The sequence below is a fragment of the Macadamia integrifolia genome, chromosome 1, assembly GCF_013358625.1.
Source record: "Macadamia integrifolia cultivar HAES 741 chromosome 1, SCU_Mint_v3, whole genome shotgun sequence".
In the NCBI taxonomy this organism is placed as follows: domain Eukaryota; kingdom Viridiplantae; phylum Streptophyta; class Magnoliopsida; order Proteales; family Proteaceae; genus Macadamia; species Macadamia integrifolia.
The window spans coordinates 1,769,767-1,792,736 of NC_056557.1; the positions used below are offsets into that span (position 1 = coordinate 1,769,767).

At 37.7% G+C, this 22,970-nt stretch overlaps 2 protein-coding genes across 3 annotated transcripts in view; both read right to left on the minus strand.

Annotated features, from left to right (window-relative positions):
- Positions 1-17: 17 nt before the first annotated feature.
- LOC122077771 (neutral/alkaline invertase 3, chloroplastic) lies at positions 18-6,939 on the minus strand. Of its 2 annotated transcripts, XM_042643649.1 has the most exons (8): positions 6,801-6,939; positions 6,596-6,672; positions 5,537-6,321; positions 3,878-4,043; positions 3,514-3,725; positions 1,434-1,927; positions 1,298-1,346; positions 18-806 (listed from the first exon to the last, which is right to left on the minus strand). In XM_042643649.1, the coding sequence occupies exons 3-8, from the start codon at positions 6,224-6,226 to the stop codon at positions 480-482; spliced, it is 1,938 nt and encodes a 645-aa protein (XP_042499583.1). In that variant the 5' UTR covers positions 6,227-6,321; positions 6,596-6,672; positions 6,801-6,939; the 3' UTR covers positions 18-479. The 2 variants fall into 2 exon arrangements, with proteins under 2 accessions (XP_042499583.1, XP_042499577.1); XM_042643643.1 differs by lacking the exon at positions 6,801-6,939 and having other exon boundaries at positions 6,596-6,794.
- A 2,338-nt stretch (positions 6,940-9,277) lies between these two features.
- LOC122077796 (histone deacetylase 9) overlaps positions 9,278-22,970 on the minus strand; it is a 41,403-nt gene continuing 27,710 nt past the window's right edge. Inside the window, exons 11-14 of the mRNA XM_042643671.1 lie at positions 12,005-12,075; positions 11,653-11,751; positions 9,716-9,782; positions 9,278-9,563 (exon numbers count right to left, since the gene is read on the minus strand). Coding sequence (XP_042499605.1) covers positions 9,478-9,563; positions 9,716-9,782; positions 11,653-11,751; positions 12,005-12,075 — 323 coding nt within the window. The 3' untranslated portion in view covers positions 9,278-9,477. The remainder of the gene's footprint in view (positions 9,564-9,715; positions 9,783-11,652; positions 11,752-12,004; positions 12,076-22,970) is intronic.

Consider the following 22,970-nt stretch of genomic DNA (forward strand, 5'->3'; position numbering starts at 1 on the left):
TAAACTCATTTCCAGTATATCTTAAACATTCTGCTCCTGGAGTAATTTTTATTCCCTGATAATCCAAGATACACAGCTTTACTATGAGACAGAATAGAGACGAGAACCCAGAATGTAGGATGGAACAATACCTAGGCTTGTTTTGAATCACCCCCTCCTCCAAGAAAGGGTGGAAGAGAGAGGGAAAATATATAATTCAAAGTCAACGAGCTCAAATGAGTACAAATCAGCCAATCTTAGACAAAGCACAGATGCTGCGTTCCATGAGCTCTGTGAAGGAAAGGAATTGATCCCCCTATTCCAACTGGGGAGAACAGGCCATTTGACAGGAAGACTCTGAAATTGAAGAGGCTTGGTCTGATCAAGCTGCTCAGTATTGGAAACAAGCTACAGCGCTTACTCCAGGTAGGTCCTCATCTGTCTCCTGTTGATATCAATCCCTAGCCACAGTTTTGTACTCGGGAGTCGGGACATAAATTTCATACAATATAGCTCTTTTTCACTCCCATCCGACCACGTTTTCTTCTCGGATTAGCACCAATCATGCAGGAGAACGCATTGACAAGATCATCATCCTCTACATTTATTAGAATCTTTGCTGCAGATGGGTCAGCAAGGAGGAGCTTTGCCACAAGATATCCTGCGATAGACCATGTCTGGAAAAGGCGTGCCTGTTTCCCAATGAACCTTGCACTTTTGGTGTCATAATATTCGGGCCACTTATCTCTTGATATCCGCCTCTCCACAATCTCAACAGCTTTGGAAGCTATATCTGGTCTATTCATCTTTATGCATGCCACTGTGAGCTGCAATAGGTTGCTCCACTACGTTATTTCATGGAAAAACTTTATATCTCAAACACTGACATGATGCATGAGAAAGGGGAAAAGAGAGGATATCCAGGAGCTTTTACAAGTAACAGAAAAGACCAATGCAGCCAACCTGTACATGGTATGAACAATACAAGACGATATTTCTGGCAGAGCACTTGGCAAGGACTTTATTTTCCACAAAGAAATATAGCACTCTTCATACCAAAACAATAAAATCAGTCCTAGCTTCTCACAAGATGTTTAGCATACTTTTTTATGCCATGGACAAAATATACTCGGTGGTGGTCGAGCAACTAAGACAACCCAGTTTTGTATTTTCACTAAAATGTAATGTTTTAGACGAATTTAGGGAGAAACGACGAGATGATCCTGTTGGCAAGGCTTTCCCAAATTTTCTATAACTTTGTACATGGTTTTGGGGATCTATGTGTGCATATGTTAAAATTGTGTAAGAGGTAACGAACCTGCCAGAGCAAAGTTGGCCATGAACCTCCATTGTGGTAGGACCAAGGCCTGCATTATAAGCAAAAAAATGGGATAAGAACATACCTAATTCATGGAAATAGTAAGCATATTACAACCATCAAGCAAAAGCTTTACGTGTTTTTGGGATCGCTGCCTGTGATAATCCGCCATTCCTGACCTTCAAGAGCTGGATAACATATCTTAAATGGCGTACCCGCAACCAAGTCTGCCCACTTGGCTTCAACTAGATCCAATATGGCATGTGATTGCTCAACTGTCGCAAGACTGCTAACAATAGACCACAAATTTCCTAGAGAGAAAAAACGGAAATCCATGTGAGCAGGCTGCAGATTTCCAATTAAATAGCCTCCTTTATTGGGCATCCATTCCAATAGCCACGGAGGAATCTGATCAGGGTAGATATTGAACTTGTTGACGGCATCATACGAGTATTCTTCTGTTTTATAGCGATATATTTCATTGAGTTTTCTCATATCAACCCAATAATACTCCCTGATGTGGAATGATAATGCCACCAGACGATTGTTTAGTGCTCGTAAAAGGTCAGCTGACCCGTCCTCTGGTGCAAGCATCTCACGTGCACAAAGGAGTGCTGAATAAAATAGTGCCTGCAACAGCATCCAATGTTGCTCAAAATAATATACTAGTTCTCACATATTGACAGGTGTTCACCAAGCAGAATTTGGCGTGATAGGAAAGCCATTAAGAGAAATTGTTAGATTCCGTCCCCCTCTTCTCAGGAGATTGGATGGGGAACAGTCCATCTATCTCATTCTCTGCTGTTTATTGTTTTGAAATAACATGCAGTGTCAAACATCATTCATCATTTTTTACATGTACCACCCTCCTGGAAAGGAAAAAAGGGGGGGGGGGGGAGACAAAAAGAAAAGAAACTGAACATTTCTCAGGTCTTCTAGGTAAAGAACAGAGCAACACTTGCACCAATTGACTTGTTGACAAGCAACTAGATAACTGTGTACAAGCTAATTCACTACCTATTACAAATAAGTTGATGGCATCCTAGCTAGCCGAGCCAATCGACTAGTCAGCACTCAGTCACCTGAGCGACACACTTTAGATACTTATGGTGATTTTGAATATGTTTCAATTTCAGAATTCTAAAATTAGCTTATGAATGATAGTCAAGTTACAGATTTATACTAGAGCACTAATATACATCTCTTATGTAATAATTCTATGCATTTGGGAATTCATATACATGTATATGAAAAATATGCCACGAGAAACACAAGGAGAGATGAGAATATTATTTTCCATTAAGTGGAACTATTCTTGCAAATGTTACTTCGAATATTCAATGCCCAATGAGGGAACTGATTCAGATGGATGTGGATGAACCCTCAAAAGCAGAGAATATATGATGCAGTAGCCTTGGGGTGGCTGAATTGATAAGACAGACATTGGAAGTCAAATCCCAAGCATTCCAATCCAGCCCATACACCAAGCCCAAGGCCCATTGGTAAACCAGAAAGTATTTTTTCAGTTTGGGGTTTTTAAAGAGTCATAAATCCACCCCAGCCGATTATGGAATGAAATCTTTACACACACACACACACACTCCTCTTCTTCTTTCTCCCTATTATCCCCTCCTACTCTTCCAATATATAGCCAGTTTTCCCCCTCTCTTTGCTACTGTTGCAGGTGCTATTAAGATCACATCAGATACTCCACTCTGTTGCAGATCTGCATATGTATTCTGATATCAAATTAGCTTCAGATCTGTTTTCTGCTAGTTCCCTTAAATTCTGAGTTCTGTTATAAACCAGTATTTCAGATCTAGTTCCTCTGTTAGTTAGCTTCATAGCCACTGTTCGATATTGGTGGATTTAGATCTGAAACTATACTCACCCTGAGTACCATTTTCTAAGCTATTAATCTGTTTCTATATTCTTTACTGATTAGGGAAGATAAAGTAGTTCTGCTCTCAACTCCTTTGCTTATTTCTTTTCTGATATTCTTATTCTGCCTTTTCGTATTAACATGCCTAATGCTGAACTGTTTCTGATTCATCCTGTTAAGCTGCGTATCCTAGTGTGTTCGGTTTGTCTTTGCTAGACCTGAAACCTATCTAGACAGCCCCTACTTCCTTAATTATACAACCTGGGCCTGTCAGTAGCCTATTTAATCCTAAATTCTGAATCAGGTTTAAGGTTTTAAGGACTGCATTATATACCTGAATTTCCAGAGGATGACCATGAATTCCCATGCGGCGGTCTATCATGCAAGAACCATCTGTCACTAGCAATGTTGGGAACATATCAAAACCATCAGCAAGACATAGCCTCAAAATCATCTTAATTCCAGTTTGCACATCAACCCTCTCTTTTACTGAAAGATCCCCAGAGCATTTCCCATATGCTCGTAAGAGTATAATCCACCATAGTCCTAAAATAAAATTTGTTAGAAATAACATAATAAGACAGAAAGAGGCAAAGAGCTGTTGTGTTAGACAGAGAGAAACCCAAATTCAAAAGAAGGAACATTAATTCAAATAATACTATTCAGGGAAAATAAAATACCTAAATTTATTTACTTACCAGAATCAACTGGTGCCACACGACCAATTGCTGCCTCTCCAAAATCAGGATCCAAAATCTCTTCTGTTGCAGAGTCATCACCCTCAAGAGGAACAGTTCGCACCTTGAAACTAGCAGGCATCAGCCCTTGTCCGGGGCTATGACAGTCCATTGTTTTTTCCCAGCTCTGACAAAAACAAATAATGTAATGAACTCAACCTGGATACTGTGACAATATGAGGTACGATAGGTAAGTGAAATTAATAATTAAGGGAAAACTTTGTTATTCTATAAAAGGGTGAGGAATATAAGGTCACAGAACTTGATGATTGAGGAAATTTAAGGTTTCAATAACTAAAGAATTCAAATCTTTAATTCAATGATTACGATTATGGTTATGCAGAAAAGAGAACTGGATATTATGGAGGTCAGTCTCGGTCAGCATTGACATTTGATACTAAGGGAAGTTGAGGAGGGTTAAAGTTTGAGGGAGAGGTTGAAAAGGGTATCCAAATGGACTGTTTCAAGTGTTCAGCTGGTCTAAAGTAGGTTTCTTGCATTGTTTCTTGAAATTGATTTGTGTTAGGATGATTTTCAAAGCTAATCATTCAAGGAAAACATATAGGATGATTGATTGTCAGGCTTGGATCATGAAATTAACAAGCGTCCACTGGTTAAAGAAATTAAATGTAACAGATGAATAATTACACGGCAGCCTTTGGATTAGCCAACCACCAAAATCATGACAAAGCTATCCTTGTGGTTAACGCAGAAGTTAACAGTGGACTTAACTTTTACTTGTTTAGGATCACATCTACCTGATGACTCTTATTTGGAGAAATAAGCTTATGGGCATAATTGTTAACTCTTTAGGATCCTATCCACTTGAGGGCTCTTCTTTTGAGAATTAAGCTTGTTCAAATGGAGTAAATTTGTTATTCTTTCCAAAACAGAAGAAAGAGGTCTAGCATTCTAACAGTTAGGATTGATGGTGTTTATAACTGATCTTTTGCTATGTAACCACCGAATTGAAACCATTTTCTAATCTAAGCGCTTGCCAAGTATTTGGGCAGTCTAAACATGTGCCTGCTGACTAGGGAACTAGCCTTACAAGTGAGATTTCCCTTGGTCACATATAGAAGCCTAGAATATCAAAACTTCGCAAGTTTGCTTCACTGGTAATTTATGAACCTCTTTATACCTCAAGCATATGGCTGAGTTACATTGCATTAACATACAAAATTACAACCATAATTGTTCCTGTCAAACCATAAACTTTAAAGACACCCTATTAATTACATTTACTGTAGAAATGTGAACAGCATACAGATAGCATGTTAGAAAGCTCTAAGAAAGAGCCCGGGGTAGGCCTAAAATGACTATTGGAGAAGTAGTAAGGAAAGATATGTATAGATTAGCACTAATAACAAGTATGGCTTTAAATAAAGATAACTGAAGAAAAAATATCCATTTAGCCGACCCCATTTAGTTGGGATAAAGCTGAGTCGAGTTGAGTATATGACAATATTGATAAGTCTTGTGAATGAACAATACCTTTGAACATTCTCTCACAGCAGGAAATTTCAAGAATAAGAATACTCTATATCAAACAAACTTATATTTAAAATGAAAAAAAAAAAAAATCCCAGATGTATATGGTGCCATGCTTGGATGGATTACCTGCAGCTGAAGCGTGTGAAGGATGAAATTCCGAACGATATCGTACTCGCCCTTCAAAAGAAATGCTATTCCAGAAGGTATGAAATCACGGATGAAGACTTGATCATAGTTCAAGACACCGGAATCGGTCGGGTCCTGAGCAGCAATTGTTCCAATGGGACTACCACAATAATAAACAATGGATTCCCTCAAAAGATTCCATGCCTCATCCTCAATGGAATTGCCACAGACTTTACTCAAAGTATGCTTGATTGTTTCAGCTTCAGCTAACTCACCATTAGATGTGAAAATTTTCTTCTCCTGTTTTGATTGTTGAAGCTCCCCAAGTTCTAGGGATTTTGGCCCATTCACCGCACCATTAATTGGGTTTGATTTATTTTCACTACCCACAATCAATGTGCCATTTCCATCCTCTGCAGTTATCCCACTAACTCTTTCAGCACGCTGACAGTGGCAACTTAGAAAGCGTGATCGAACAAACATTGAATTTCCATGAGAAGCATTTCGTGTCACTCTTGAACAATTTAGCGATTTCATAGTCCCTGAACAGGACCTTTTCTTTCCAAATTCCACATGGGATTTGGGCAAAAACGTGATGTTTAGTTTGCCAAGACATGGATCAGAAAATATAACATTAGAACCTGTCCTGGACAGAACTTGCAACACTGCTTCTGAAGTACCCATTGACATTATATAACCAAAACTTGATTAATTGCATTCAAATTAATATTATCAAGGCCAAAACAGATCTGAGCCCTCCAGTGGCTATTGTTCTGATAAGATACCTACAAAGAACACATCAAGTACAATTAAAAGAGCCAAGATAAGAACTAATACACAAAACTATTCAGGCCAGTAGGGAAACGCAATACTTCAGAAACCAAAATGATTTATTTCAGTGATGAAAACCCAATATTGCGTACATGAAACTAGCGGACAGACAAATAATCTAAGCGTATTAAACCCTTTCCATGGCAACACATATTCAGTAGAAAATAGTTAAACACTAAATATCAGTATAAAAGGAGAACTAAGAGAGTGTGATTTTGATTCACTCACAATTCGGACCCTTCTGAAGACGAATTCAAAGCGGAAGAACCTATAATTCAAGTTTGGGTTTCCTTTTCCTCCAGTTTCTTCATATAGACAGCATCATCACACCAGGATCAGATCGTCATGTATAGATATGTGGGAAAAAAAGAAGAACGGAGAAATCGATCTCTATCCAGAATTATAAGGAAAGATACAAAGAGAGAGAGCTCACCTCATACGTTGATTTACACCGGTTTTGCGAAGAGAAAGAAACCAGATATAGACAGAAATGTGTCGAGAAACGTGAGGAGAAAGGTCCTTTTTTTTTTCTTTTTCTTTTTCTTTTTCACGACAAAAATTTCTGATTCACGCCTTCACGGTGGGACAGATACAGATCGATTTCTGAAGGTACTTAAACCATCTTTGGTATCATTTCTACTTTTTATTTTTGTTTAGAAAAACGATTATGGATGTGTTTGGTATCATTTATGGAACTTATTTCTATTTAAAAAATTTTTAAATCATAAATAAGTCCTAACTCATAAATGTAATCACTTATGTGTTATAGTAAAAAAATAGGATTTAGTTATTTATACGGAGACTGTAATGAACACGTGCTCATAAGTCTCAAAAATCGATTTTGATTACTTGATTTTTGTTTCTTCTTTTCATAAAAGAAAAAATTGGAAGGAGAACCCTCAGAAATTTTAACTGATGGTGACCATGAATTGGTTAACCCAACCTTCCAATTTACTCGGGGTAGTTTTCCTTTACCGTGGAATATCAATAAGGAAAGTATTTTGAGTCTTTCATTTTTTTTCTTCCAAATAGGTGGGCAATTGAGGATTCAAATCCGATCCAAAGAGACTTGTGTCTTCAAATAGTATTTCGGGTCAAGGGGACTCAAGTCTCCTTCACTGGAGAAAGAAAATTTTCTCCAAAATTTATTTATGGAGAGGGTTCTCTAACAAGCAGGGTATCTACAATCTACATCTTCTCTCACATATTTTTTTTATAAAAACAATATAATAAGTCATGTGATGATGCAAGTGTACACATTTGGCTTAGAGAACCTTTCCACTTTATTTATTTTTGAAAAAATGTTTCCCATCGGAAGAGGAGAGAGAGGGACCCAAGGGGTGCTGGCAAATTCCTCCCTTTTTTTTAGAGGGAAGATTTCCTGGAAGACAATGTGGCTCTTATGCCAGCAAGGGGGAGCTAGTAGGGCCAAAGGCCTACTACTCTTACACACTCGAATATTTTTTTTGGATAAAGAACACACTTAATTGACAAGGTTTGATCCTACAACCTCCTCTCTTGGGAGACAAGATTCAATCCCATGACTTCCTTCCCTGGGCATAAGCTCTTCAAGACAATTACAAGGCAAGGCTGTCATTTCGCCCCTTATGTCTAGGTATAAGGGCCATTTTGCTTTTCAAGCTTCTTCTTTCTTTTTTTTTACTGAATTTTCCTTTGCCCCACAATGTAAGAGAATCCATTTATCCACCATTTTTGGTGATTGGATGATACTCTAAGAAACACAATATGGGTACTTCAGACATTCGTTCAATAGAGACGTGCATCAGACTCGGAGATGCATGATTGAATTTGACACGGAATTTAATCCAAACCACTCTGGTCCCAAACTAGGGTTTTTCAAATCGGAGTGATAGGTTTTTAGACCTAAGGGGCCATTCTAGGGTTTTCACTCCCATAGTAACTTTTTTTTTTTGGACAGGATGACAACAATACTGAAACGCAAAGCCTTAGGGCCGTTTGATTTTGTTTCTCTTGTTTATGTTTCTAAAAAAAAACAAAATCAGTTTTTGTGTTAAGAAATGATTTTTTGAAATTGCAAAAAGGTGTTTGATTTTTCAGTTTCTCGAAATGTTTTCAACAGTGTAGTCGAGTTCAAGACACGAGTGAAGGAATGCAACTCATGAATGAAGACATGACATTGTAGTTGAAGATACAGTTTATAGATATGAGCTTCAGAAGGATGAAGGCAATCCAAAACTGTGAGTTTTGCACAACCAGGTTGAAATTATCGCAATTGGATAGCAAGAAATTTCCACTGGGTTGGGATTTGGATAGGTCGAGTGAAGTATCGGATTTTTCATAATTTTTATCGCTCCCACATGTTTCTAGAAATAGAAAAACATGTCTAAATTGTTTCTCCATTCCTTCCAGACACAAAAATAGGCATACATTTCTATTTTTGTTTCAAAAAACAAGTGAAATGAAACAGAAAAATCAAACAGATTTTTAGGGTGTTTTTCCGTTTCTGAGCACAAAAAAATGGAAAAACCGTTTCTGAAAACAATATCAAATGGACCCTTAGAAAATGATCCTTGCCCTTAATGCCCTTTAAAAAAAAAAAAAGAAGAAGAAGAAGACTAAAGAAAGGAAACAACTGATATTGATGAAAGCAACACAGATAATTGAGCCGTCGGAAATTTCCAACCATCCACTCGTGTAAGGACTTTTCTCAACTCTGTCACGCCTTGTCACCCTACCCTCCTATTCACCACCAAATTATTTTTCCATGTACCATTCTTTTTCAAGATTCACCAATTCGATTTCAATCATGCAAGACAATGAAATCAGATCCAGGTTTCAACCACTTGGGAATATTGTCCTGGTTGTAATAAACTAGTAATTGCAAATCAAGCCATGCAGATGCAACAAATGAATGGCATGGTACAGAGCTTCTCCAAAAAAATGTAATATAGAAAAAATGATCCAATGAAATCAATGTACTTTACAGAAGAAAAGGATTAGGTAAAGATCCAAAATAATATTTACAGCAGGAAAAGAAATCTTATCTGGGTACCAGACATTCATATCTAATTGCATCTTTCTGCAATAAATGGAAAATCTAAGAAAAGAAAATTACGATATTGGAAACTTCAAGCATCATCCATGTTGTGATCATTGTCGTTATCACCTTCATAGTATTCATCGTCTCGCTGGATTTGCTTGTCTTGAGTGTGCTCTGCAATATCACAGCTTCCAAAGAATAGTAAGAGGGAATGGACATCACCTATATTGAATTTCATAACATCTACAAACTGTATTTTCTCCTAATTCATAAAATACATATGAAGGCATCAAAATGGTGACATCATCTATTTGGAAATCACTTACGATCAACTCTTTCATCTGGGTTCTGCTCATCTTCATCAAAATCGGGGATGTAGAAATCAGGTGGAACCTGCAAAAATTGAAGCCTCCATTGAACAGTTTTCAATCATATTCATGAGAGGGAGAGGGAGGCAATCATTGCATTAGGACCAAAATATGGTAGAAACTGTTGAACTTGGCTGTCCTCTCTCTTACATGCACACAAAAAGAAATTTATTAAGTACACATCAGATGTACGATCACAAAAAGAAGGTCTAATCTTGTGGGAAGCAACCTTAACACCAACTCGGCAACTATGGAATAAGAACAGAGCCAAACATCGGGCTATAAATACATCAACTCTGTAACTCTTTCCATTGACCCAAAACCAAAGGAATGGTAACTAACCCAACAAAAATAATTTAACTCTTTCCATAGACCCAAAACCAAGGGAGAGGTAACTAACACAACAAAATATTCTGCTTCTTAGTTCCAAATGAATATGATGACTATATGACAGAGAGAAAAAGAAGGAATTTTTGTCATTTGTGCCAGCATCTAGCTTACCCATGCATCAGTGGAGCACATTATTTCAGCTCTGAAACTTGTGAATAACTGGACATTCAATTGGTAGATTAAAATCTCTGAATTAAAACTATAATAGTGGCATCGAAACATAAATAATCCCATATGCATATTCCCTTCATTTTTTAGGTTTTGCCTTGGCAGGTGAACAATGATTTGAGTCAACCAAGTGATGGCCTATTGTTTTCATTTTTTATCCTCGTAGGACTTCAGGAGTCGGGAGACTCAGGACCCTCAGCTGTCAGAAATTTTATTGATCAAAGAATTTGGAAATTGGAAAACAAGTACAAGTGGGTGGGTGGGTGGGTGGAGAGAGAACTCAACCTTTCCCCAGAAAAATTTAGCACCACCATAAAATTAGCAATGACAAATAAACAGAGTACCCAGTAGTCTATCATCAAAGCACCCATTTTGACAACTCTGCAAAACAAAATCTGGATCTCAACCACAAGTACTGCGATTGCCAGAGACTCCCTCACCAGAGTCTGGTGTAGATGACAGCCAGTGGAAGAATAGTTATTTTCGGAATTGGGTTCAGTTCGGTTCAGTTTTTTGGGTCAAGTTGAACCTGCAGTTCAATAAATTAGCCCCTATTTAAGTCCCCAAAGGGTTATATGAGCCATGGGCTATTGTCCAATTGAATGTTTCTCTCTGGTGGTGATGCTGAGACTAGTAGCCCTTGTGGTGAAGCAAATGGCAACCCAAGGTGGTGAACCCTTATTTTCAAACTGGTGGTGAATCCTATTGTCATATCCCCTTCTATCTTTTCATCCTCTTTTCTTCTCTTTCTTCCAATTCTGTTCTGCAGGTATTCCAGCAGTTTTCTCTCTCTATCATGGACTCTTCTAGGGTGATCTCTAAACTACTTTTGTATCATGATGATCCTTTTCTCTCATAATCTCCTCTTCTTGTAATTTTATACATTGTTTCGGGTCTATGACAGGAGTATTTTACAGCACGTGTCTGAAGTACCCTCTCTGTTTTCTGAGAGTATCGAATTATCAGATTGGGCCGAGTTTTGGATATGTTATTCCCTTCCCCTACTACTCCCTTTGGTCCAAACTTGAGCACCATTAGAGTGGTGGATTGAAAGTTATTTTTCTTTGCTTGCTATTTTCTGGTTTTCCATATTTTCCCTTTTCTGTCCACTCCTAGTTCTCCCTATCCAACCATCCGATGGATATTTTGGCCACATAATCCCCTTGTCATGAGTCTTAACACCTCCATTCAACTATAATCTCAGAACCATCTGTTGAGTGGATGGAGAGTTATAATCCTGTGTCTGGGCACAGGGGCCAAGTGATCAGGCAGCATTCTTTTCCCATATATTTAACAGACAAGGAAAACTTAGAAAACATAGTTTTGATGTGGCCTACCTCTTGCATTTGTACACTAGGGGCATGCTGAATACAACGTAGACTTTCAAAGACTTGCATTTTTATCGTACCAAGGTAGGATTTGCTGTTCATGTTCTCCTACTCCAGCAATCAAAACACAAAAGTTAGGATAGCAGCATAAAAAATTGTTGTTGTGCAACCCATCCAAAACAACAGTTCAAGAATAGGAGAAACCCAGTCAATTTTAATAAAGATCAGACAAATTCTGACTTGCAAGTCTATGTTCCGATTCCAACATACTTCCAACATGATCACACAGCTAACTCAGGTCCAAATTCTAAAAATATAGAAACAAATAATCAAAAAAGAGTACGAGGAAAAAATTGCCTACTAGGTTCCCACTCGGAATCTTTAACGAAAAATCAGGAGCAAAATATTTGATGTACTCGTTATCTGGGATTTCTGCAAGAAATTAATAGATAAAATTATTATTTTTATTCAATCAAAACTTAAACACAGTATTGGAAATTATCAATAAGCATTAACAAGAAAACTGTCAAGGAATACATATTTTGACGATGAAAAAAATAAAAGCACATGCTTACAAAGTCCAAACAAGAGAAATTTGGGGAAAACAAAACTAATGATCGGACATTCAGATATAAGTTGGCATATAAAAGAAATTAAAGTACGATCACACAGCCGTGAGATCAGTATCAAGAAAGATGCATGGCAATGTGACTAGAAGCTTCAAGATTATTCAACAGAGAAATGGAAGAATCAATCAATTGTTCTATTGGCTCATTTTTTTGAAGACGGTTAACAAGGATAGTCATGGAGTATTATGGAAGTTCAAGAGAAGTTAGAAAGATAGTTACTGCTGCTCTTCATTATCATAAAAGTTACTCTAAGCAGTCTAGATCTTAACTAAAGGGTTGTGAGATGGAAACAAAGTGTAATCAAATAATGAAGTTACAATTAGTCAATATTATATTTCACTTGAAGCATCCAAAGACCAAGCCAGGGTCATTGATATATAGATATTAGCTTTTACATTTTCCCTATGTCTAATTGGCTAAATATTCAGAACCCCATCCGGCTCTCCCTATGGAAGATATTTTTGCTGTTTTTGTGCCCATAAAGGCACTATCGACTTATATTTTTTTGGTTTTTTTGTGCCCCTAAAAAGCACTTTTGACTTACTACTTGATTATGTTTGTACTTGGCACTTCTGACAGGATGCTGTGTAGGGCATGAAGTAAGACAATTTGAATTGTGTTCTAAATCAATAGATAACACCAAACAGAACACCTCCGTGTTGTCACTAGGATATCAGTATACCACAGATAATAGTTGCATCGTCTATCTTTCCACATGGCTCTTTTTTGTTTGAGGAGGTGAAACCTTTAACCTCTTAACATCCAACCCCCCACCCCCACAACAAAAAAAAAACGAAAAAAACCCGAATCCCCCAGGTGAGCATTTCTAATGTCTGAACTGAAGGGACACAGGCAAAACCCTCACCCTGAGTCAAATATCCTTATTTCAAGTCACATGTGTGGTGTGTGCACATTCACATGAGTGGTTTTTGCAACCTGCTGGCACATGTGTCAACATTTGGAATTCAGAAAATATTATGTCATGAGACTTGGAAGCAGACAAAGTAGTTCTTACAGACTTTCAAGCTCTTGAGTCCAAGATCTCTAAGGGTCACTTTTGCCCCTTTTAATGACTACAGATTTTTACAAGTTTCTGAGACTTCGATTAAGTTGTATCCGATCAATCTTTCCCAAATTTTATTTTATTCCTTTTTTGAGAAATTTTATTCATTGGAGGAGGGGGAGACAGAGAGAGCAGGAGAGTAGTGAACAATGCTGTCCGAAATACAAAAAGCCCTCAAACAAAACTTTACACATTCAATACAAACAAAACTAAGAAACCAAAGCATTAGGAATTTTTTTTTATTCTTAAATAATGTTCAAACATACATATGAGAGCATACATTTGTATGAATTTGAATAACATTATTAACATGGTTATAATGTATATAGCATTTGGCATACTGAATGAAAGTCCAAGCAAGCAAGCTCACAGTTCACAACAAAGGTCGAGTGAAACCTATGTTGTCTGCACTCTGCAGGAAACTCCACCACTCTCTTACTCTTACTTCATCCATCCCAAATTTTTGTTCCCTTAGAAAGAGTCCAAGTTTGACAAGCGATGAGCACAATAATGTGTGAAATCTTAGGGATATAAGTGTATATTTTGCCCCACTTTGGATAATACTACTTTTATTTTTCTTGTTTTTTTTTTTTAGTTTCCAAGTCTACAAAAGAAAGTGCTTAAAGTGAATCAAGAACCGGTCCAAGCTTGAACTAACTTGTCCAAAGGTGGGACTCACCCATTGGTATCACATCCTCTCTCCTACAAAATCCTGAAGATTATTCTCTCTCCTTGCCACCTCACAAGATCTTGAAGATGCTATGTAGAGATTCCTTTCTGACTTAATCAAGATTGCAAGATATTGGTTAATATTGCAGAGAAGGAATAGAATTTGTTAATTTTGGAAACAGATTCTCTCTTTCCTCACACAATATCTCAGAGAATGAGTATTTTTACCAAGATTTAATTTAATTTAATATAATTTTCTTTCTTTTCTTAAAGAAGACTTGTAGAAGGAAGGAGGCAAGACCAAAGCCCTATAAAAGCCCCTTCCTCCCCCCTCCTATTTATAATTATTCCCTTTAGTTTATTTTCTAGTTTATGCTTAGTTCTCTTCTCTCTTTCCCTCTCCCTCACTTTAGTTTTAGTTCTTCTTTATTTTTGCTTTAATCACTTTTGTAATAGCTTTTTATGTCAATTAATGCAAACACTCTTTTATTCTTATTCAGCCTTTTATGTTTATGATTTATGCAATTGAGTTGTAATTTTTAAAGTTATAGTTCTAGGCTTAGATCTAGGTGACAAGATCACGAGCCGTGGAGCATTTTTTTTTTTTTTTTTTTTTTTTTTAAGTTCAGTTTTTTTTTCAAGATTTGTTTTCTCTAGTACTAGAAATTTCAGATTTGGTTTATTCCAAATCTGGTTTTTAGTATTAGTAGTATCTCAAATCACCCAAGCTTTCAAGTTCAAGCATTGATTCAAGTAAGTAGGCTCCTTCAGTTATCTTCTCTCCCCCTTCTCATTCCCTCTTCTAACTACCCTTTATTTCTTAATTTAGGATTTTAATTTCAGTTGTTACATTATTCCTTTCCCTTTCCCCCAAGGTTCATGGCTAGTGTATGTGTTGGTTTTGCCCCTCCTAGCCATAGAACCATCATTTTATTGTTTTTTATTTTAATTGTCTCCCTTTTCCTAAAGCCAAGTAGAGTAACCCTTGTAAGAGTGACTCTCTGGTCAAGTAGGAAAGCTCATATTATGATGCATCCCTCAGGTTAAGTAGAGAAACCTACTTGTGAGTCTCTCTCTAGCTTTATCCCCTTTCTTTTATTTTATTTTTATTTCAGCATTTTTTTTCCTTCATTGCTTTTTAATTGCGTGGGGTGTTTATTTTCAACTATTTATTTATTTAATTTTAATTGCGTGGCTTGCGTATTTAAATTCTTAGATGACGAATGGTTATGACGTTATTTTAGATATATATGTTTAGGATGGTAATTAGAATTAGATCACAACCATTAATCGGTTCACTTTTGCATTATTAAAAGAGGCAACAAAAAAAAAAAAAGTGGCTGCTCTCCCTGTGTTCGACCTGTAGCTACACTGATCTGTACGCTTGCGGTTACATTTTAAAAATCTCAAACAAGTTTTTGATGCCGTTGCCGGGGAAACAATTCCATGTTATTTTTTTGCTTTCTTTTGGTAAATCGGAGTGCTTTGTTTGCTTTGTTTTGTTTTTCTTTTTCTTTTATTGAATTCCTGAGAAGAACAACTTGCAATAGTAGTTGTATCGATGGAGGTCGCCAAGCCTCACAGTATGATAAAGACAGGTTTTGCCCTATAGCAGTACCTCAGGAATTGACCTGAGCAACCCCATATCCCTGCCGGTAAGCTCCCAAAAAGCCAAAAAATCAGGAAAAAAAAAAAAAAGGAGTTTTTCTTTCCATTTTTTTTTGCTTGTCTTACTCTAGTTGTGGGTAGTTTTTTATTGCATAAGTGTGTGGACCCGTGATTCTACCAATCGTTTAGTAAGAGTACCTATTTTAATAATGGCAGAACAACCTAAGCCTACTTTAAATGATAGATTCTACTCAGTCAGGGCAGCCCAACCTTCTTGCATTAGATTACCAGCTGCCACAGGGAACAATTATGAACTTAAAACTCAAGTTCTTGAGAGAATTTGAGGAGGTTTGTGTCCTCATTAAGATACAACAGCTCAGTGATGATGCTGTTAAACTTAGATGCATTACCTTTTCGCTCAAGGATGGGGCAAAAAGATAGTTATATGGGCTGCCAACTAATTCCATTACCACATGGGATTAGTTTACGGTAGCATTCTTAAGAAAATTTTTTCCTTTGCATAAAACAAACAAACAAACTTAAGAGCGAGATCATGCAGTTCTAACAAAAACCTCAAGAGTCATTTTCTAGACTCATGGAAAGGTTCCAAGACCTTCTCCAAGAGTGTCCCCATCATGGGATTGACAAATGGCATCTTTGTCAAATAATTTATGAAGGGATAGACTACCATACCAAGCAGATGTTAGAGTCTATGTGTCCTACAGGCTTCACAGCTTATGCGGACGAAAATGAAGCTTGAAACTTTTTGGTTAACTTAGCTGAAAAGACAAGAGAATGGGAGTCTACTCAGGAAAGTGAGAACTATAGGAGGTAAAGGGTACTATGTCGATAGGATAGTAGCCAAGGAGGCCCATTTAGATAGCCTCATTAAGAGAATAGAAGTCCTTGTCCCTAAAGCACATGCCCTAGTCCACTAAGTCCAAAATCAGGTCTCTATGTGCAATTGGTGTCACTCCCCTGGACATTTAATGGAAGAATGCCCCAACAATTCTGGGGGCAATGAAAGTGTTAATGCTCTTTACCCGAACAACCCGTTTAGCAACACTTACAATCCAGGGTAGAGAAATCACCCTAATTTTTCATGAAGCCAAGGGAATCAAGGAGGTCCATCCAACTTTCACAGCCAAGGGCAGCCTAGTCCCCAGAGGCCCAATTTTGCACCACTACCTAATTCTTTCCCTCGGCCTAATCTAGGTCTTCAGTCAAATTTTGCTAGGCCCCCTCTCCAAGCACCTTATCAACAACCCCCGGGGTTTACATCCATTAGAGAGGCGGCAAGAATTAGTAAGCTAGAGAAAAGCATGGCCCTTCTCATGACAAGCCACAATAATGTGGAGAGGCAACTCACCCAACTTGTCACAATCATGCATGAGAAGGAGAAAGAAAAATTGCCTAGTCAGCCAGAGCCGAATCCTAGACATCAGGTGCTGACTCCACAAGGGCTACCTGCTCCTTAGCTCAATGTTGTACAGAGTCAGCAACACTAAGGGCCCTCTAACCAGTGTAATGCGGTATATGCCCTACGGAATAGCTGAGAGTATCTACGGAATGGTACCACTCATTCTCCACCATCTGACCTTTCTGTTGACCCTCCGACTATCGAGGCTACTACTGTGCCTCCCATTCCAGGTTCGCCAGATGGACCTGAAAAGATTAAGGATGATTTGGTGGAAGCCATAAAAAATGATTCTATTAATGAGAACTTCTGACACTGTTTATATTCCTCCTGTCCCCTATCCTAACCGTTTGATGAATAAGAAGAAGATAGCTTCAATGGAAAAAATTTTAGAAGTCTTCAAGAAGGTAGAGGTAAACGTCCCTCTTTTGGATGTCATAACTCAAATCCCAGCCTATGCCAAAGTCCTCAAAGACTTGTGCACTCACAAACGTACCACAAGTGTGCCCAAAAAGGCGTTCTTGGCAACTAATATCAGTTCAATGATCACACAACCTATAGCAGCCAAGTATAAGGATCCCGAATGTCCCACCATCTCTTATGTCATTGGCAACACTCGTATTGATCATGCCTTACTTGACCTTGGTGCAAGTGTGAACCTTCTACCTTATCATGTTTATCAACAACTTGGAATAGGAGATTTGAAAGCTACATGGACCACTCTCCAGTTGGCTGACCGTTCTGTTAAGATTCCGAAAGGGATGGTCGAAGATGTCCTACTTAAGGTAGGAGAATTTATTTTCCCAGTCGATTTTATTATTTTGGACACCAAACCCTTCACCACTATGGATAAGATCTCTTTCATTCTTGGAAGACCATTTCTGGCTACCAGCAATGCATTAATCAATTGCCGGAATGGTCTACTAAAGATATCTTTTGGCAACCACACTATGGAGTTCAATATGTATAGGTTGGGTAAACAACCCACAATTTCTTCTGATGATATTGATGAAGAGGTCAATATGTTTGAGGATTTTTCTGATGATATTGTTAAAATTTTTGACATTGACTTTGATTCAGAATTCCAAGAGTGTATGGAAGAATTAGAGGATGATACTGAAAATTTCTTCTCTGATGTTTAGAGCCTTCATACACCCATGGAGCCCATTGGTCCTCTATCAAATTCTCTTCCTAAACCCTCAATTGTTGAGCCCCCTAAGCTTGATTTGAAAGAGTTGCCCTCTAACTTAAGGTATGCCTTCTTAGGAGAAGATCAAACTCTACCAGTTATTATCGTCTCAGATTTAACTTCAAGTCAAGAGGAAGAGTTGATCAAAGTTTTAAAAGAAAACAAGGAAGCCTTAGGTTGGACCATGGCAGACATTATAAGAATGTCCCTCAATCGTTCAACATCATATTCACCTCATGGAGGATTCAAAACTTTCTAGGGAACCACAAAGAAGGGCTAATCCTATGATGCAAGAAGCTATCAAGAAAGAGATCCTAAAGTGCTTGGATCAAGGTATCATCTACCCTATTTTTGATAGCGAGTGGGTAAGTCCAGTGCACGTGATGCCAAAGAAGTCATGGGTCACAGTAGTTTAAAATACCTAAAATGAGTTGATCCCTACCCGTGTCCAAATAGGATGGCGTGTGTGCATTGACTACAGGAAGTTAAATGCGGCAACTTGAAAAGACCACTTTCCTTTGCCTTTTATTGATCAAATGTTAGAGCGGTTAGCAGAACATAAGTATTATTGTTTCCTTGATGGTTATTCCGGCTATAACCAGATTCCCATTGCCATAGATGACCAACATAAGACCACATTTACATGCACCTATGGAACCTTTGCTTATTGGCGTATGCCTTTTGGGCTTTGTAATGCCCCTGCCACGTTCCAAAGATGCATAATGAGCATTTTCTCTGATATGGTGGAGCACTTTTTGAAAGTAGTTACGGGTGATTTTTCTATTCATGGCTCCTCATTTTCTAATTGTTTGCATCATCTTTCTTTAGTACTCAAAAGATGCAAAGCGACTAATTTAGTCCTCAATTGGGAGAAATGTCATTTCATGGTTACACAGGGTATAGTGTTGGGTCATGTCATTTCCAAAGAAGGGATCAAGGTCGATAGAGCTAAGGTAGACTTAATTTCTAATTTACCACCTCCGAAGTCAGTTAAGGACGTTCGTTCCTTCTTAGGTTATGCAGGGTTCTATCGTCGATTCATCAAGAACTTCAGTCACATAGTTAGACCTCTCACCAATCTTTTGGCTAAAGAACAACCCTTCGAATTTTCTAGTGAATGTCTCATGTGCTTTGAGCAATTAAAGAAGGTGTTGACTACAACCCCCATTATTCAAGCTCCCTTAAGGACTGAGCCCTTTGAATTAATGTGTGATGCATCTGATTTTGCTATAGGGGCAGTCTTAGGGCAGAGAGTTGATAAACTTCCTCATGTTATCTATTATGCCAGTAAAACTCTCAATGATGCACAGCTGAACTACACCACAACTGAAAAAGAATTTTTAGCTGTTGTATTTGCATTAGAAAAATTCCGTGCATATCTGATAGGTTCTCCTGTAATTATTTACACTGACCATGCAGCTATCAGATACCTTATTCAGAAAAAGGATGCCAAAGCACATCTTATCAGATGGGTTTTGCTTTTGCAGGAATTTGACTTAGAAATTAAGGATAAGAAAGGCAGTGAAAATTTGGTTGCAGACGATTTGTCTCGGTTACCCAATTCTTTGACTGTGAATACTCCAGTTAACGAGCATTTTCTCGATGAGCAACTCTTTGCAGCATCTAGTGAACCTTGGTATGCAGATATTGTAAATTTTTTAGTTACAAACAAGACTCCCGATCATTGGTCTTCCCAAGAGAAGTACCGTTTTCACTCACAGGTTAAGTATTTCTTTTGGGATGATCCTTACCTTTTTAAATCATGCCCTGATCAAATTATCCAAAGATGTATCCTTGATCATGAGCACCATTCTATTCTTTCCTTTTGCCATGATCAGGCTTGTGGAGGCCAATTTGGGCCTACTAAGACTACAGCCAAGGTATTGCAATGTGGATTTTATTGGCCCAGTCTCTTCAAGGACGCCTTTGTTTATTGTAAGGCTTGTCCTTCTTGTCAGTCTTTAGGAAAAATCAGTAGAAGGAACATGATGCCTCTCAACCCAATCCTCGTGGTTGAAGTTTTTGATGTTTGGGGAATAGATTTTATGGGCCCCTTGTGGATATGAATATATTTTGTTGGCTGTGGACTATGTGTTCAAATGGATAGAGGCTCGTGCTTGTAAGACCAATGACCATAAGGTGATCATTCAATTCTTAAGGGAAAATATTTTTTCCCGATTTGGTACCCCTAGAGCTATCATTAGTGATAGTGGAAAGCACTTTTGTAATAAGCCTTTTGAGGCCTTAGTGAAGTATGGGATTACCCATAAGTTGGCTACCCCATACCACCCCCAAACCAGTGGGCAGGTAGAAGTGTCCAACAGACAAATCAAGCAAATTTTGAAGAAGACAGTTAACCAAAATCGAAAGGATTGGTCTAACCGTCTGTTGGATGCTTTGTGGGCGTATAGGACTACTTACAAGACCATTCTTGGTCAATCCCCATACCGTTTGGTATACAGGAAAGCCTGCCACCTTCTTGTTGAGTTAGAACATCGTGCCTTTTGGGCGATTAAGAAATTCAATTTTGATTTGTCTACCGCAGGAGCTCATGGAGATCTCCAACTATCTGAGTTGGAGGAATTGCGAAATGATGCCTATGATAGTACAAAAATTTTCAAGGAAAAGACTAAAGCGTTTCATGATAGGCATCTTGTTAGGAAATCTTTTATGCCTGGTGATAAAGTTTTGTTATACAATTCTAGATTGCATATCTTTCTAGGAAAACTTCGTTCTCGGTGGGAAGATCCTTACCTTGTGCAAACAGTATTCCCCCATGGTGTCGTAGAGGTTATGAATCCATCCACTCGGGAAATTTTTCAAGTTAATGGGCACCGTTTGAAGCCATTCCTTGAGTTGCCTTTAATGCATGATGCAGAGGTCATGATTCTCCATGAGCCTCTTTATGATGATATTTGATCTCATTTGATAATTTCCTCTCCTTTGTCCTTCTTGTTCTATTGTCTTATCATTTTTTTTCTTTTTCTGCATTGAGGAGATTGCATAATTTAAGTATGGGGGAGGGTTTGACTGTTTAGAACTTGAGGTTACTTTTAAGAGTTTTTCAGTGCTTTATACACACCCTACAAAAAAAAAATTGAGATCTAGGACCCATCTTGGTACTATAATCCCTATCGGGAAGATGGTATTGAATATATGTCTTGAAGTGGGACCTCACTTAAATGATTTAGAGATACTTGTCTTAAGGTGTAGATACATTTATTAGTTGGTGTCCTTGTTCTTAGGTTAGGAGTTATTGAGACCATATTCTTGGCATGGTATAAAAATATATGATATGGATATGCAAAGAAAGTGAAAATTGGTCAAAAAGTAGAAAGTATTAAATTTCTAGGAACTAGACAGAACACTGTGCCTCATGAAGTGGGGTGATTTGATCGAACCTCTTAGGAAGGAACATTTCCGAAAAGAACTTGGGTTTCTGGTGTTTGCTCCACCATGTTATTCAGGCCAAATGTAGTGGAGTAGAATGAGTTATCTACTAAAAAAAAAAAAAGGATACCATTTTCCTTGTTGTTTATGATTGGCTAACGCTCCAAAACCCTAGTTCATGGTCCCTACCTTACAATGTGGTTTGCTTTAGGATTGGTCGTGCTTTAGAAGATACAAGGGTCGTCCCTATTTGAGATGTGTGATTGTTCCTAAATCTAGATGGAGTATTAAAGTTCAAGTGTGGGGGTTCCTCGGTTGATGTGCTCTAATTGAAAGAGGGTGTGCGTTTTGTAATTATTGGAAACTTTAAATGGTAATTTTTCAAGTTAATTTGAATTTTGGGTGTATATTCACTGCAAACACCCACGAGACATAATTCGTCCACTAGGGTAACTTAGGGGTTTAAAGGCTTGTTGCACGTGCTAAATGCAACCGTGATTCCTACAAAAGTGAGTTAGGCTTTTACCTTCATTTCTTTATTTATTTGTCTTGCTCGAGGACGAGCAAAAGTCAAGTATGGGGGAATTTGATGAGCACAATAATGTGTGAAATCTTAAGGATAAAAGTGTACATTTTGCCCCCACTTTGGATAGTACTACTTTTATTTTTCTTGTTTTTTTTTTTAGTTTCCAAGTCTACAAAAGAAAGTGCTTAAAGTGAATCAAGAACCAGTCCACGCTTAAACTAACTTGTCCAAAGGTGGGACCCACTCATTGGTACCACATCCTCTTTCCTACAAAATCCTAAAGATTATTCTCTCTCCTTGCCACCTCACAAGATCTTAAAGATGCTATGCAGAGATTCCTTTCTGATTTAATCAAGATTGCAAGATATTGGTTAATATTGCAGGAAAGGAATAGAATTTGTTAATTTTGGAAACAAATTCTCTCTTTCCTTACACAATATATCAGAGAATGAGGATTTTTATCAAGATTTAATTTAATTTAATTTTCTTTCTTTTCTTAAAGAAGACTTGTAGAAGGAAGGAGGCAAGACCAAAGCCCTATAAAAGCCCTTTCCTCCCCCCTCCTATTTATTATTATTCCCCTTAGTTTATTTTCTAGTTTATGCTTAGTTCTCTTCTCTCTTTCCCTCTCTCACTAATTTTAGTTTTAGTTCTTCTTTATTTTTGCTTTAATCACTTTTGTAATAGCTTTTTATGTCAATTAATGCAAGCACTCTTTTATCCTTATTCAGCCTTTTATGTTTATGATTTATGCAATTGAGTTATAATTTTTAAAGTTATAGTTCTAGGCTTAGATCTAGGTGACAAGATCACGAGCCGTGGAGCATTTTTTTTTT